General features: G+C 35.5%; 1 protein-coding gene across 1 annotated transcript; it reads left to right on the top strand.

The window, feature by feature from the left end:
* Positions 108 to 8,433, top strand: LOC107622243 (pentatricopeptide repeat-containing protein At4g33170). The gene is made up of 7 exons (XM_016324118.2): positions 108 to 399; positions 1,244 to 2,115; positions 2,712 to 3,156; positions 3,235 to 3,305; positions 3,731 to 3,855; positions 4,421 to 4,719; positions 5,445 to 8,433. The coding sequence occupies exons 2-7, from the start codon at positions 1,330 to 1,332 to the stop codon at positions 8,399 to 8,401; spliced, it is 4,683 nt and encodes a 1,560-aa protein (XP_016179604.2). The 5' UTR covers positions 108 to 399; positions 1,244 to 1,329; the 3' UTR covers positions 8,402 to 8,433.

The following is a 16,389-nucleotide window of genomic DNA, read 5'->3' as shown; positions in this document are numbered from 1 at the left end:
CTTTATACTTATTCGATAATAATAATAATAATAATAATAATATAATATTGAAAATTGAAAATTATATATTTCCTCATCAAATCGAGTGTCCCAAAGGGTTGGGTCTGTGCGAAACAGTATTTTCTAGTGGTGCTGCTGCCATTGGGCTAACAAGGGTTTCAATTCAACACAACATAAACCAAAATAAAACGAAAAAGAAAAAAAAAAACTGAAGTGTGAGACAGAGAAAAACAAAGTAGAGAGAGGGAAGAGAGAAGATAATAATCATAGCTCCAAGTTCCAAACCACAATTTCCCAGAAAAAAAAAAATTAAACACAAAAATCAGCTCCACAATTTCGTTTAATCTCTTCCTTTCTGATCTTACATGCCTATGGATCCCTTTGAGTTGATTCGCGAAGGTCTAAATTTTTATTTTTTGAGTTTTTTTTGTTTGTCTGTTTGTTAGACTTTTTTTTATTGTGTGAATTTCAGATCTTTGACTTCGCCTTATCGCTAATTTTTCTCTACTTTATGTAATTCGCAGCTTTTATTGTTTCCCTTTGTTAATTTTAGTCGTTGGGTCTGTTCTGGTCTATTTCCTTGTAAGTATCTGAAGGTTGTGAATTGCTCAAGATCTCTCAAAGTTTGCTAATTTCGTATTGGGAGGTTGCGTTTCTCTACGTGCTCTCATGATTGAACTCGTTACTGTTGCTGTTCTTGTAAAATTTTGGTGTGAATTTTATGGATTTCTATTTTTTTTATTAGATTGTTTCAATGGAGGTTCTAACTTCTAAGTAGTCAGTATTAGAGATTATCTTAATCGTTTAGTTCATCTAGAATTTGTTTCAGTTATATGCTGTGGAGTGAACAATTTAGGGTTTTAACAATGTCCTTTAATGTCTTCGTAGTTATGAAACAATTTGTCAGTGTTCTTCATCTTTTATTGTTTTTGGGATGCAAGGGAGGTGTTTGCTAACTTTAGCATAGCTTTACGGGATTCATTCCAAGTAGCAGTAATGGATGATCACCTATAGTTTGTTTGCAGTGATGCACAAATTAGTTGTCTCTAATGTGACATATGAAGCATAAGCTCAACTGCTTTGCACATTTTGCGGCATATTTTCATGGATGTTTAGGATATAGTTATGACTTAAGTTGTACACTGAGTTATTTATTTGGCACATTCTGCTGTAATTCATTTACCTGCATGATGTATGAAATTTCTTTGATAATGAGCATGATCAAATTCATCCATTTTTTCAGGGTTTGGGTGAGACTAGCCGGACATGTGCAGTTACTGTAAATAGACTAGACTATATTTAGTTATTTTGTTGACATCCTAGTTAATAATGAACTTGTCCAAGAAAGTATCCCAAACGGATGCAAAGCTAAGCAGCCCAAACAAGGCAACCACTTTGAATCCAAATGCAGCAGAGTTTGTTCCTTTTTCTCTCAGAACATCGTTCTCTGGAACTGCCAGCTCGGTTGATGCAACAGCAAGGCTTGCCAATGCTGGGGCTCTTGGAAAAGCAGTTTTAGATCGGTCAGAATCATCCATTTCAAACAATTCCGATGATGAGGTTCACCAATACTGGCGATGTCAGCTCCCTGATGATATAACCCCTGATTTCAAGGTCGCGGGAGAAGATGTATCCCAAGATGTTAATGACCTTTCTTTAGCTGGCTTATCTATGCATGATGACATTGAGGGCTTGAGGTTTGCCTCATCTAAAGGAAGTAGATATATATTAAATGAGCAGGAGGAATTATCTCAGCAGCACATTAATGGCAACAGTTTTACTGATAGATTAAGGTTTTCCAATTCTAGCTTTAGGGAGGACCCATCTTCAGCAAGCTTTTTGAACACTTCAACAAATCCATGGGATAGGCCAATTGGGAATGCCAACCAGTTTGTTAGCAGTGGTCAAGAGGGGCTTACTTATGATGACAACTCAAGACATGGATTTTTTAATGACATCTTTTCTGAGAATGCAATCGTGAATGATACTAATTTGAACCCCTTGGAGTTTCTGGCTTCTCTGTTCCCTGGTTTTGCGGCAGAAAGCCTTGCGGAAGTTTACTTTGCCAATGGATGTGATTTGCATATGACCATAGAGATGCTCACTCAGTTAGAGGTAGGTTGATCTTTGTGTTATAATTGAACTGTCGTAAAATTTGTGGTTTTGATATTATTCTCATACGTTGTGTATGCCTGTGAAAATTTGTCGGTATATTCATGCACATTATCTACGTCCTACCATGTTGCAGTGCACTTTTCTTTAGTATGATACTAAATCTAGAGGGATGGATGCTGAATATTTGGAGCACTACCTTTGCCTTGTTTTGGCAGGGAAGAACTGTCTCCCCATAAAGTTGTGAAGTTATTCAAGTGCAACCTTGCTTGCAGTTTTTAATTGATTTTTGTGTGGTTCTTGCTAGGCGGCTTTTTGTTAGAGATACTTACTTTTTGGCTTTTGATCTGCACTCTTTGTTCGATTATGTGATGATGATGATGATGATGATGTTATGAAGAGGTCATTGACATTGCATTAACATTTTGTTGGATGTATAATCTTTTCTTAGTATTTGCTCTAGTAGTGTAATATGTCTCCTTTTGTGGATGCCACTGTTGTCTCTACAATGTTTCTTATTTTGATGAGTTCCTTTATAACCCTGGAACTTCATGTTGATCATCTATTTTCTCTTTGTTCTTTTCACTCTTAATCTTTAGCTTCAAGTCGATGGTAGTTTCCATCAGAATCTGAGTTCTAAGACTCTGTCAGCTCCCAATCTCAGTGCAATGGATTTTCCTGCACTTACTTCACCAGATGGTCAGACAGCTTCTGTAAAATATTCTGTAGATAATGTCCAGCAAAGTGGCAACCCTTACCGATCATCAGACAAAGACATTCTGTCTTTCAAAACTAGCTCTTCAATTCCGACTAGAGGTGCTATTGACTTTGCTTCAGCTGTGAGGAAGCTGGCTTCTCAGGACTCTGGTATTTGGAAGTATGATAAAAGTGGTTCTGGTGATGCTGCCATTGGTTCAAGTAGGACATCTCATTTTTTGGCTGGCTACGATGGTGGACTGGGTAGAGCCAGCTTCAGTGATCGGTTACAGACTCGTGGTTCAGCTCGGGCAGCACCTGTTTGGGTTGATACTGGTGACACAGTTGGTAAATAATTATGTATATATGCTTCAGTTGTGGGGTTAGTTCCTTCTACATGTTTTCTTTAACGATTTTCTGTGGCAGCAAATATGTACTCGGAGCTGAGGGAGGAGGCTCGTGACCATGCACGCTTACGTAATGCATATTTTGAGCAGGTGGGTGTTTTATTCTTTCTGCTTACGAAAGTAGCTGCAAGTGAATTAGGATATGAAGTTTGACATTACCTATTGTCTCTTGCTCTATAATTCTATATTTACGCATCCCTCAACTTGGTACGCGCTTTCTTCCCCTGGTTCAACCAAGAGTGTGTTGTACGCTGATATCTGATTTATGTGTTCTTATTTTTTGTTTGTTTTTTGGGGAAATGAAAATTGAAACAATAATATATAACTCTCAATAATTTAGCTGGGACAGGATATTGTAGTTACAAGAGAAGCTAGGCTGATAAACCACATGAAGGTCATAAACATGAAAAATAAAAGTCCCTAGCAGGACCATATTTTGAGTCAGTTTTATGGTCGTGTTAGAGTTTTTTTCTTTTTTCTTTTTTTTAGTTCAATTGTTTATAATTTGGAAACAGGCACGGCAAGCCTATCTTATTGGCAATAAAGCCCTAGCAAAGGAACTTAGTGCTAAAGGGCAAGTGCACAACATGCATATGAAAGCAGCTCATGGAAAAGCTCAGGAATCTATTTATCGCCAGAGGTTTGTTGTTCCCAAATGCTTTCATGCCTCCTTTATTCATGCTAGTTTTCATTAAAATGGGGGCACATATGATGTCACATTGACATGTCTTGCTTGCCCCACAGAGCCTGTTTATACTGATGAGAAAGTTTAAGAGCTGGCTCTACTCTTATCCCATTTAAACTTGGTTTACTTTCCGCCTGATTTCTTCCTCCTCCTTAACTAATCTTTTTGCTGATTGCTAGCCATTGAGAACTGCAATGCTTGTCTCACACGGTTAAGAGGCATGACCCTCCCCCCCAAAAAAAAAACCCTTCTCTCTTTCTCTCTCTCTCACCCCACCCAAAAAAGATTCTGTTGAAAAAATGATGTTGTCACGTTTGAGAAGTTCTAGAATATCATTTAACTATCTATTAAAATGTACTGAGCTAGTGCTGCAACTTTACCTGCCCAAATTTGGGGACATGATTGTTTGAATTGTGTGAACCAGAAGGTTTGTTTCATTGTTCTCAAGACGAATGGACTGGTTTTCTAAGTGTTGGGTTCTCAATTATGCCTCAGCTATTGCAAGTTTTTCACTTTTCAGGAATCCAGTTGCTCCAGAGATGCAGGGGAATGGAAGAGGGCACGAGAGGATGATCGACCTACATGGACTGCATGTGAGTGAAGCGATTCATGTGCTAAAACATGAGCTTAGTGTGCTGAAAAACACGGCCAGAGCTGCCGATCAGCCTCTGCAGGTCTATATTTGTGTGGGGACAGGTCATCATACAAGAGGTTCCCGCACTCCTGCAAGACTTCCGATAGCTGTACAGCGTTTTCTACTCGAAGAAGGTCTTGACTTCACAGAACCTCAGCCAGGCCTACTTCGTGTTGTCATATATTGAGCCAAGCATGTGTACAAGTTTTTGACACAGTAAAAGTTGGTGACATCGTAGTCATTCTTGTATCTGTTGTATATGGGAAGCTTGAAGATAAGGAGAAAAAAGGGAAAAAGGAGAAAAAGAAGTTGGAGGAGAAAAAGAAAAGAGAAGGGTTGTAGCAAAATTGTATCATTAAGGTTTAGCTGCAGATTCAGATTACATTTAGCAAAACTTTACATCATCCCTAGTTATGGGATCATTTTCAATGTTAATTTTGTACTCTAATTTTATCTGTCAAATTCATTACTTTTTTTATTCACATGTAACTTATAGAACTCAGTTACCAGATAGAACAGTTGATGTTTGCAAAACAAATTCAGTTACAAACAATTCTCCATCTCGTAACCAACACTCAACCAATGTAGACACAATTTCGCATAATAATGCATTAATGCCCACCCAATAAATATCGGTGGGAAACCTTTCTCCCTACTTTTCATTTATTCAACGACATACATACACTCAGCTACCGGTAAACGAGATTCTTTCGTTCATTTTATCGAGTTTTGTTTGTGGTAAACATGAATATTGGCCAAAAGAGAGAACAAAAAAAAAATGTTACTGTCAGGATAACATCGATTAGTGTGAAATGGTACAACATATTACGTGAAGAAATTAGTCAACTTGAAGACTTCAGAACTTGTTTCTTTCCGAGGATGCTGTCACACTCTCAGCATTGACAATGAGTTCCAATGATGCGATCCACTTCCATTCTCTTGCTCTCCAAACCTTCCCTTTTCCCTTCTTCCTTCTCATTTCCCACCACCTCCCTGTCTCAATGGTTTTCCCTTCTCCGCCACGCCATCGCCACCTCCGACCTCCTCCTCGGAAAACGTGGCCACGCCCTCATCATAACCTCCGGCCACCACCATGACCCTTTCCTTGTCAACAACCTCATCACCATGTACGGCAAATGCGGCTCCCTCTCCTGCGCTCGCCACCTGTTCGACGTAATTCCCCACAGAGACCTTGTCACCTGGAATGCCATTCTCTCTGCATACGCCCAAGCCGGTGATGCTGACATTGTCAATGCTCATGAGGGTTTTCGCCTTTTCCGTGTTCTCCGCGAGTCCTTTGTGTTAACCACTCGTCATACTCTGGCCCCTGTGTTCAAGTTATGCCTCCTTTCTGGGTGTGAATGGGCTTCTCAGGTGCTTCATGGCTATGCGGTTAAGATTGAGTTGGAATGGGATGTGTTTGTGGCTGGGGCATTGGTCAATATATATGCTAAATTTGGGAGGATCAGAGATGCCCGTGTTCTGTTTGATGGGATGCCCGTGAGGGATGTGGTCTTGTGGAACGTCATGATCAAGGCTTATGTTGAAATGGGTCTTCAGCATGAAGCTTTGTTTCTCTTCTCGGCGTTTCACAGGAGTGGCCTGTGTCCTGATGATGTTACTGTCCGGAGTGTTCTTATGGGTGTTAGTAGAACTGGTTTTGAATTGCAGTTGAAGCAGGTTCGAGCTTATGCTACAAAGTTGTTCCTTCTGGATCATGATTGGGAGGTTGTCATATGGAACAAGACACTTAGTGACTATCTTCAAGCTGGAGAGACTACGGAGGCTATTGAATGCTTCATGGATATGATCAAATTGCGGGTAGCATATGACAACATGACATTACTCGTGATGCTATCTGTGGTTGCAAGTGAAAAGAATATCAATATGGGAAAACAGATTCACGGTGTTGTTGTGAAAATGGAGTCTGATCGTGTTGTATCAGTTGCAAACAGTCTTCTTAATATGTACATGAAGGCAGGTTCTATCGATTATGCGAAAATCGTGTTTAGTCAAATGAAAGAAAAGGATTTAATATCATGGAACACAATTATATCTGGTTGTACGCGGGGTGGTTCAGTGGAGTTGTCCATAAGCTTCTTTGTTAATTTACTACGCAGTTGCCTATTGCCGGACCAATTCACAATTGCAAGTGTTTTGAGGGCTTGCTCTTCTCTTAAAGAAGGCGTCTATTTCAGTAGACAAATTCATACTTATGCAATAAAAGCTGGTATCATCTATGATTCGTTTGTTTCAACAGCTTTAATTGATGCCTATTCCAAGAGTGGAAAGATGGAAGAGGCAGAACTTCTTTTTAGAATCCATGATGGATTTGATTTGGCTTCTTGGAACGCTATGATGCATGGGTACATAGTGAGTAAGTGCTATCACAAAGCATTGGAGCTTTTCATTCAAATGCATGGAAGTGGTGAGCAGGGAGATCAGATTACTCTGGCAAATGCAGCTAAAGCCGCTGGATGCTTGGTGGGGCTTGAACAAGGGAAGCAGCTTCACGCCATTGCCATAAAAAGGATATTTAATTTAGATTTGTTTGTTATAAGCGGGATTCTGGACATGTATCTAAAATGTGGAGAGATGGAAAGCGCATGCAAAGTTTTCAGTAAGATCCCTTCACCTGATGATGTTGCATGGACAACTATGATATCGGGATGCGTGGATAATGGATATGAGGAGCATGCTCTTTTTACATATCATCAGATGAGACTTGCCGGTGTGCAACCTGACGAGTATACCTTTGCCACCCTTGTCAAGGCTAGCTCTCTTCTAACAGCATTGGAACAAGGGAGGCAGATTCATGCTAATGTTATCAAGTTGAACTGTGCTTTAGATCCTTTTGTTATGACCTCACTTGTTGACATGTATGCCAAGTGTGGGAACATAGAAGATGCCTATAGATTGTTCAAAAAAATGAACATGAAGAGCATCGCCTCGTGGAATGCTATGATAGTTGGATTAGCTCAACACGGAAATGCAAAGGAGGCCCTCAACCTTTTCAAAGATATGAAGTCTAAGGATGAAATGCCTGACAGAGTTACCTTTATAGGAGTCCTTTCTGCTTGTAGCCATTCTGGTTTGGTTTCTGAAGCATATGAAAATTTCTATTCTATGCAAAGAGACCACAGAATTGAACCCGAGATTGAGCATTATTCCTGTCTTGTTGATGCCCTTAGCCGTGCAGGGCGCATTAAGGAAGCTGAAAAGGTTATATCATCGATGCCCTTTGAAGCTTCTGCTTCAATGTACAGGACTCTCCTAAATGCTTGTAGGGTTCAGGGAGACAAGGTGAAGGGAAAACATGTTGCCGAGACGCTTTTGACCTTGGAGCCGTCTGATTCAGCAGCTTATGTTCTTTTATCCAATATATATAGAGCTGCTAATCAATGGGAAAGTGCAGTGAGTGCTAGAAATATGATGAGAAGGGTAAATGTAAAGAAGGATCCAGGCTTTAGTTGGATAGATATAAAGAACAAGGTTCATTTGTTTGTAGCAGGAGATAGATCACATGAAGAAGCTGATTTGATATACAATAAGGTGGATCATATTATGAAAAGGATTAAGGAAGAAGGATATGTCCCTGATACAGATTTTGCACTTGTTGATATTGAAGAAGAAGAAAAGGAGAGTGCTCTTTATTATCACAGTGAGAAGCTAGCAATAGCTTATGGTATCGTAAGAACACCACCATCCATCCCATTAAGGGTAATTAAGAACCTTAGGGTGTGTGGAGATTGCCATAATGCAATCAAATATATGTCAAAGGCTTTTCAACGAGAGATTGTTGTGAGAGATGCAAACCGATTTCATCATTTCAGGAGTGGAATCTGCTCTTGTGGTGATTATTGGTGATTTCATGAAGTTTAGTTTTAGGATAATTAGGATATTTTTTAGTAGTGTTTTTAATTTTGAATATTGGACTTAGAAGATAGTGGATTGAACCATTTTCAAATTTTAATGTTTAAAATTACATTGTTGATTGAATATTGGGTTTAAGTGGGATTGAATATGATAAGAGGGTTTGATTAATTTAGTATTTAAAATAATGAACTAGTTTTTAAATCATGTTGGAAGATAGTGAAGAAAGAAATTGGCAAAAAAATTATTGAGAAGTTATCTATAAAATTAAATGCAACTCGAAAATTCTAATTTCTTTTAAGAGTTTAATCGATACACTGATAATGTAAAATATTTTATATAATTATCTAATTATATTCATTTTTTATAATCATTTATACGATTAATGTAAAAATTATTTTACACTTATAGTCCCGAATATTCAGTTTGATTCGAATTCTACAATTCCATAATCAATATCAAAATTAATTAAAATCAGATTTAATCAAATCCGACTCACTTATATCTAATTCGATTAAAACATGGCCAATTATAGTATACAGATTTTCATATACAATATTCTCTTAGAAGGATATCATGATGATACTTGGAACAATGTTGGTAGGTGGGGGAACAGCTTGCAGAGATATGGTTTGGAGACCTTGAGAGCTTATGGGAGGATTTAGAAACAAGCCATGCTGGTGACATTGGCTTGGCTTGGATGCAGTGGAAGTGGATCTTTGAATGTTCGGCCGGATAATGGAGTATTGGATTGTGATATTGGGCCTCAAAGTAGATCTTTTATTGTTTGACTTTATTATTAGTTTGTTGTTTGGCTTTATTATTAGTTTGTTGTTTGGTTTTTTGGATATTATTTTAATTTTATACTTAAGAAATTATTTAAAATATAAATATTTTAATTCATAATTATTAATATTAAATTTCATATTTATATTTGCATGTATCTTTTTAAAGTATTTATAATTTTTTTACACTAAGTGCGAGAAAAAAATATTCATAACTAACTTTGGGCCATGCAAATTATAAAAATCTTGGAAAAGAATATGAAGTTAATTGACAAAGGGTGAAATAATAGATCTTTATATGCTATTTAGCTTATGCTTTCGGTTTATACTTTTATGATATGTAGGAAAATACCAAGCTCATCATATGACAAATTTTATTAATATTAAATTGAGACAATTTTAGTTACAAATTTTATTTTCATATAATTATTTGTTTAAAAACTTATTTATTTTTTTTGTTACTAAATATTTATTCAAGAGTTGAGAATTTTTTATAATTGCTAAATAAAAAATTTATAGGTTTTATTATATTCTAGAAGAGTATTGTCATTAATTCTATAACAACTAAGTATAAGGATAAATATATCTCTAAGAAAATAATCTAATCGTGCCTTAAAACCATAATAAATATTAAGTTTTGTTATCTTCTTCTTCATCGTAATTTTTCTAACAAAAATTTTATAGGAATATTTAGATAACTATTTAAAAAATACACACAAAAATAGATAAAAATTTGATCTCTATATTTTTTATTTTTTAAAAGTATTATTAGTTGTTGACAAAAAAATCACAAAAAAATATACTTAACAAAAAATACTAAATTTTAAGGATAAAAATATCTCATTTTGCTAATCATGCTTGCAAAATATTGCATTAAAATTTAATTTTTAAAATAATTTTTGAGAATACATATTTAATGTTTGATATTTTTGTTGCGTTTTTAAATTAATTGAGGATATTTTTATTAATAAAAAAATGGAGATAATAGATATAAATAAGAAAACAAAGATAATAAATATAAATCGAAAAATAGAGATAATAAATATAGATCAGTATTCTGAAAACTGGACCAGACCGGCCGGTTCGATCGGATTAATCGAGAACCGGTCAGTTAGTCGGTCCGGTTAACGTTTAAAATCGATATGCAAAAAACCGGAAAAAAATCGGCCAAACCGGTGGTTAACCGATAAACCGGTTGAACTGGTCGGGTTTTTGAAGGTCCAGTTCTCTTATTCCACATAAAACGACATCGTTTTGGTTGGAAAAAAAATAAAAACGCGCAGAAGACCCCCAATCCCCACCCCCTTTTATCTCACTCTGAGTCTCACCAAAATGGAAAAATCCGTAACCCTATCAGAGCAAATAGGCGCCGCTACTCTGTCCTCGCCGTGAATCCCATCTCTGTCCTTGGCATCGTCGGCCGCCTCTTTCTCGTCGTCAAAAACGCCTCTGTCTCCGAGACATCTCTCTCTGTGTCGAGCACCACTTTCTGTGCGTAGTGCGAACGTACCCGTGCCGCCGTGGGCTCTTTGCCATCGCCGTGAGTTCTTCAATCTTCGTCGTCCCTCAACATCTTCTTTGTGCTCTTCTTTATTTTCACTGATTTCCTCCCTTTTTTACTTTAGTTTTTTATTTGTTTCCTCTGTTGTGGGTGGAACGAGTTATTGATTTTTCATTTTTTTTGTTAATTTTATTTATTCTGATTTCTGAGTTGCATCACTTGCTTGTTGCTGTTTTTTTTATTCTTAGTTGATGGTGCTATGATGCATTGCTTCACTATATTTTATATGTTGAATTTTTTCTGGTTTTGAGTTGTTTATGACTTTATGCTATGATTCTAATTCTGAGTTGTTTACGAGTTTATGTTGATTTTTCTGATTTGGTGATTCTGCTTGTTGATCTTTTTACAGCCATCTCTCTCCATCGGGACCCCACAACCCCGGTGACCCCCATTCTCAACCAATGGGTTCAAGATGGTTGATCCGTCACTCAGGAAAAAATCCAAGATCTCATCGCATGCCTCTGTCGGAGACGTTTCTATATGCACACCCTTGAGGTTTTACACTTCAAGTTCCAACCTTTACTTTTCTTTTAGGATATAATGAAGCCTATTCAATGGCACCCTTGATATAGATTGAAAAATAGAGATAACAGATATAGATCCAAAAACAGAGATAATAGATATAGATCAGAAAAATGGATATAGACCCTTGAGGTTTCAAGTTCCAACCTTTACTTTTCTTTTAGGATATAATGAAGCCTATTCAATGGCACCCTTGATATAGATTGAAAAATAGAAAATAGAGATATAGATCCAAAAACAGAGATAATAGATATAGATCAGAAAAATGGATATAGATCGGCAAATAGATATAACATATAAATTGAAGAATAGAGATAACAGATATGGATCGGCAAATAGGGATAACAGATATAAATCGGGAAATAGAGATGACAGATATAGATCAGAAAAACAGATATAGATCGACAAATAGATATAACAGATATAAATTAGCAAATAGAGATGACAGATATAGATCGGCAAATAGAGGTAACAGATATAAATTGAAAAATAGAGATGATAAATATAGATCGAAAAAATAGAGATAACAGATATAGATCGGTCAATAGACATAACAGATATAAATCGGCAAATAGAGATAATTGATATAAATCGGAAAATAGAGATGACGAATATAGATCAGAAAAATAGATATAGATCGGCAAATAGATATAACAAATATAGATTGGAAAATAGAGATAATAGATACAAATCAAAAAATAGAGATGACAGATATAGATCAGAAAAACGGATATAGATCGGCAAATAGATATAACAAATATAGATTGGCAAATAGGGATAACAGATACAAATCGGAAAATATATAGAGATGACAGATATAGATAAAAAAACAGATATAGATCGGCAAATAGATATAACAGATATGGATTTGCAAATAGAGATAAGAGATATAGATTGGAAAATAGAGATGATAGATCGGGCTTTTTTGGGCCTTAATGATTTATTATGTGACCTTTGTTTACAAAGGTGCATGTAAGTTTGAAGCCACTGAAAGGAAATGGGGCCTATAGAAAGAAGGGTGTTTATTTCAAGGCCCCATGGTGGGCGCCAGTTGTTCTTGTGTGAATAACCTAGACGTAGCCTCGGCTACAGAAGTTGAAAACGAGCTTTAGCCTTTAACGCCGAGCTATAGGCTGAGATGATTTGAGCTCTTCATCCAGAGAGATATCACGTCACGGAGAGTATGAACAAAGGAGGAGTGTACCTGCCAAAGGCACTCCGATGCTTAAGTTAGTACTGAGAATTCAGTGTCCCATTTGAGGATAAAATATCATACCTTTATAGGTGAGGTGAAGATGGTCGGTTATATTCTATTGATCATCTGAATTGAAGAGCAGTTATTAGGTTTTAATGACTGATAATGCCTGGTCGGACGTTTTTATTCTAGGATGTAGTCCGTTGAGTCTGATTGTAACGTATAACGCCGAGTTATAACGTAAAGTGCCGAGTTATTGTATATAATGTCGAGTTATGATATCGGATTTGTAACAGCCGTATCAATTATAAATACCAATTTAAAGTAGGGATGAACACTAATTCGATCGGATCGGATATAGTCAAAATATCGATCCAATCTGCACTAAAATTATTGGATCAGATCGAATCTAATATCCGCAGTTTTAAAATTTGGGTCCGATTCTATTCGATCTGCACATTTGCAAGATAACAAATAAATATAAATGAACTCAAATAATTCTATTCCAAGATAAAAGAAGCTTCACTAGAGGTAAAAAAAAAAAAAAAAAAAAAAAAAAAAAAAAAAAAAAAAAAAAAAAAAAAAAAAAAGAGTCCCGAAATCAGAAAACAGACACCTATACAAAGTTGACAGAGAAGGTGTCAAGACGATCTCAGGAAATAATAAAAGCATCTCATGCAGAAAGGAACAAAACTCATCAGCAGGATTCCAACAGAATCACAGCAGAAAAAAATAAAACCAGCCACCGGTTTACAGAAAACTAGAACAGAAGACATTAACTCGAAGATAAACCCTCTGAATCAGCACACAGCAAAAGCAAACGGATTAGCAAAACCAGGGGAACTTAACCTACTATAAAAGGGGAGGGAGGAGGGGATTCAGATCCATCGGCAATTCTACACACATCCTCTCATACTCTGAAAAACAAACACTTTTAAGTTTTAGTTTTCGTTGCAATCGTAGTATTTAAAAGTTTCATCCTTTGTATTTTGGTTCAAGCCTCTGAATTATAATACAAGTTCATATTACTCCATCATCAAGTGAGTATTAATATTTAGTTCATTATTGATATATTAGATTTTATTATTATATTGGTAGTACTTTTTAGTACTCTGTTCTTCATTAATTTTAATATCTTCATGGTACTCATAATAGTTGGTATCAGAGCCAGGTGAAAGCCTGGTTCTGGTATCTTCTCATGAGACCACCATATAAACATAATCTCATGAGAAGATCTACTAAACTCTGTCCTTACTGTTATCCATTTGAAATAAACTATATTATCCGAGATGAGGAAATCCTTTATAATCAATTACGAATGATTGAATTCTTACGTTATTATACTAGACTTTATTATAATCTCTAGACTTGGTTATAGATTATATTCGTATCCTTATACCTTTATTATTATTATTCTAAACTTTGTTAAGCAACTAAAGACTTTATAGAACTCCATTCCATAATCTATTAAAGATAAGTGTAGCGGTGAGAGCCGTTTATACGTTGGTCAGCCCAGTGAGCATACCTGGTGATAAGTCCTCTTTGAAGGCAATAAAACCATTGGTAAGCTAGGGTGGTCCCGTAGCAGAAGTCTTTAAACAGATAATGGCCGGAATTCTAAGATCTTTAGCTGAATTGAACAAAGGAAAGAATAATTCAATAATAATAAGGAATAATGATACTGAAGTTTCAAGTTCATCTTCAGAGTTACAAGTAATAAAATTAGAAGAAAAGTTTCATAACTGGTCTGTACCCCTTATCAGCAAAAACGAAGTTTATAAAAGACAAGCATTCTGGGAACAAAAAGATAATGAAATACACATGCTAGAATACAGTTACCCAGGAACTAGTAATAATCACATTATAAATATACTAGAGGAACAGAAACTAAAAGAGCATCAAGAAAAAGGTTATAATTTTATTCATATAGGACTTATCCAAGTAGCAGCCAAACCTAATTTTAGACTAGGAATTAACATACCTATCTTGATGGTATTAAGAGACACAAGGTTTAAAAAATTTAGAGACTCACTAATAGCTATATTAGAAAGTAATTGTCATGATGGTCCAGTATTTTTTAATTGTTATCCAAACTTTTCCATGAGCCTTAAAAATGAATACACCTCTGAAGCTCTCAAATTATATATTAAGACACCTAAAGACATCATTGATGAAAAATATGACCCTTTTGAAGTGATTTATAGAATATATTATAAAATTACTAGGGTAAATTATAACTTTAGGGCTAAAAGAGAATCATCAAAAGATGAAACTATTATTATTCATGCTAATTTACGAAGATCTTTTGTTCAAACACCTAAAAAACTTCAACATGAAGAACTAATGAGAAATATTCCTGAAGAATGGATTTTAGAAGATATAATAGAAGAAGATAAAATAGAAAATACAGAAATTAGGGACGTTATTAGAGAAGGTCCACATATTAGACTAAGAATGAATAGGTCTCGTTCAGTTAGAATACCAAACTATCCGAATAAAGAAGAGATTTCACCAAGACATTCTATAGATAACTCCTTACTAAACGATGGGGTTATAGGAATAAACAACAATAGACCACATATAGCAACTCCTTTATATGGAACAGAAAATAATTACTCACCCACTACCTCTCAAATTCTAGGGGTAATAATGAAAGAAGAACCCTTTGAAATTGATAAAAATTGGATTAGTAAAGATTTTTATGCAGAATATAATACAGGATTAAGAAACTGGTATTTTACTAGATATTCTGTGAAAGAAACTATAGAAATAAGAAAAGAATTTTATGATTATCTAATAAAAAATAAAATTAATTTATACTTCTTCTATTGGTTGAAAACCTATTTTCATGATTTTAAAAAAGAATTTTGTCCTTTAACGAAGACAACCACTACTTGGAAAACAAGTACAGGGCAAACCGTAGAATCCCAATACCCACCAAAAGAAACTATAAAACTACAAGTAGCGCACAATTTAGAACTAGAAGCCACTCCCTATAAAGATAGTGGAATAGAAGGAAGTGTAGACAAAAGAGACATTAAAAAGGTACATCAACAACTTAATTACACTAACACTGTCCTAGATATTATGAAAAACCAATTAGAAAGAATTGAACATAAACATGAACAACTTAAGCCCATTGAAAAACCTATATACAAGTTTCAAAGTCCAGATATAATCAAACTTAGAACAAATGTAGAAGCAGACATTGATGAGTTAAAAGAAAAACTTAAGTCTATAAGTTTAGAAAAAACAGCTGTTAATACAATAGAAATCAACAAAATGACACATAAGAATCAATATTATCCAAAACTAAGAAATTACTATCCAAGACCAACCCCGGCTGATGTAAGCCTTGAAGAAAGAACACAGTTGGTACAAAATAGTTTTACTGGATCCGAATTAGTAGAATGGAATTTAGATGGGTTAAGTGAACAGGCTATTTTAGATCTAATGTGTAGTATGACTATGGCAGCAACTGCTTATAAGGCAAAAAGAGCTACGGATAGAGAAGCAGCAATCATGATTACACAAGGGTTCACGGGACAATTAAAAGGATGGTGGGATAACTTTTTAACTATACCAGAAAGAGAATTAATCCTAAGTAGTATAAAACCAGAAGACCAATCACAAGATGCCACAGCAACCTTAATTTTTACGATTATAAAAAACTTTCTAGGAGACCCAAATATTTTTAAAGATAGAATAGGAACCCAACTAATGAACTTACGATGCCCTACAATGTCCGATTATCGATGGTATAAAGATGTCTTTATTTCTAAAGTTATGATGAGAGATGATGCGGCAGCCCCTTTTTGGAAAGAAAGATTCATAGCTGCCTTACCCAAACTCTTTTCAGAAAAGGTTTTACAAAAACTACAATCTTTATTTGGTACTCAAATACCATATGAGGGCCTAA

The sequence above is a fragment of the Arachis ipaensis genome, chromosome B10 (genome assembly GCF_000816755.2).
Source record: "Arachis ipaensis cultivar K30076 chromosome B10, Araip1.1, whole genome shotgun sequence".
In the NCBI taxonomy this organism is placed as follows: domain Eukaryota; kingdom Viridiplantae; phylum Streptophyta; class Magnoliopsida; order Fabales; family Fabaceae; genus Arachis; species Arachis ipaensis.
The sequence above is the reverse complement of the archived record's forward strand: the minus strand, read 5'-3'. Positions and strand labels throughout refer to the sequence as shown.

Bases quoted from the DNA above. Each gene is read 5' to 3' on its own strand.
- LOC107622243 (XM_016324118.2), top strand. From the start codon at position 1,330: ATGAACTTGTCCAAGAAAGTATCCCAAACGGATGCAAAGCTAAGCAGC. The intron at 3,157-3,234 runs GTAAATAATTAT...TTTCTGTGGCAG, and splicing joins TGATACTGGTGACACAGTTG to CAAATATGTACTCGGAGCTG. The intron at 4,720-5,444 runs GAGCCAAGCATG...ATTGACAATGAG, and splicing joins ACTTCGTGTTGTCATATATT to TTCCAATGATGCGATCCACT.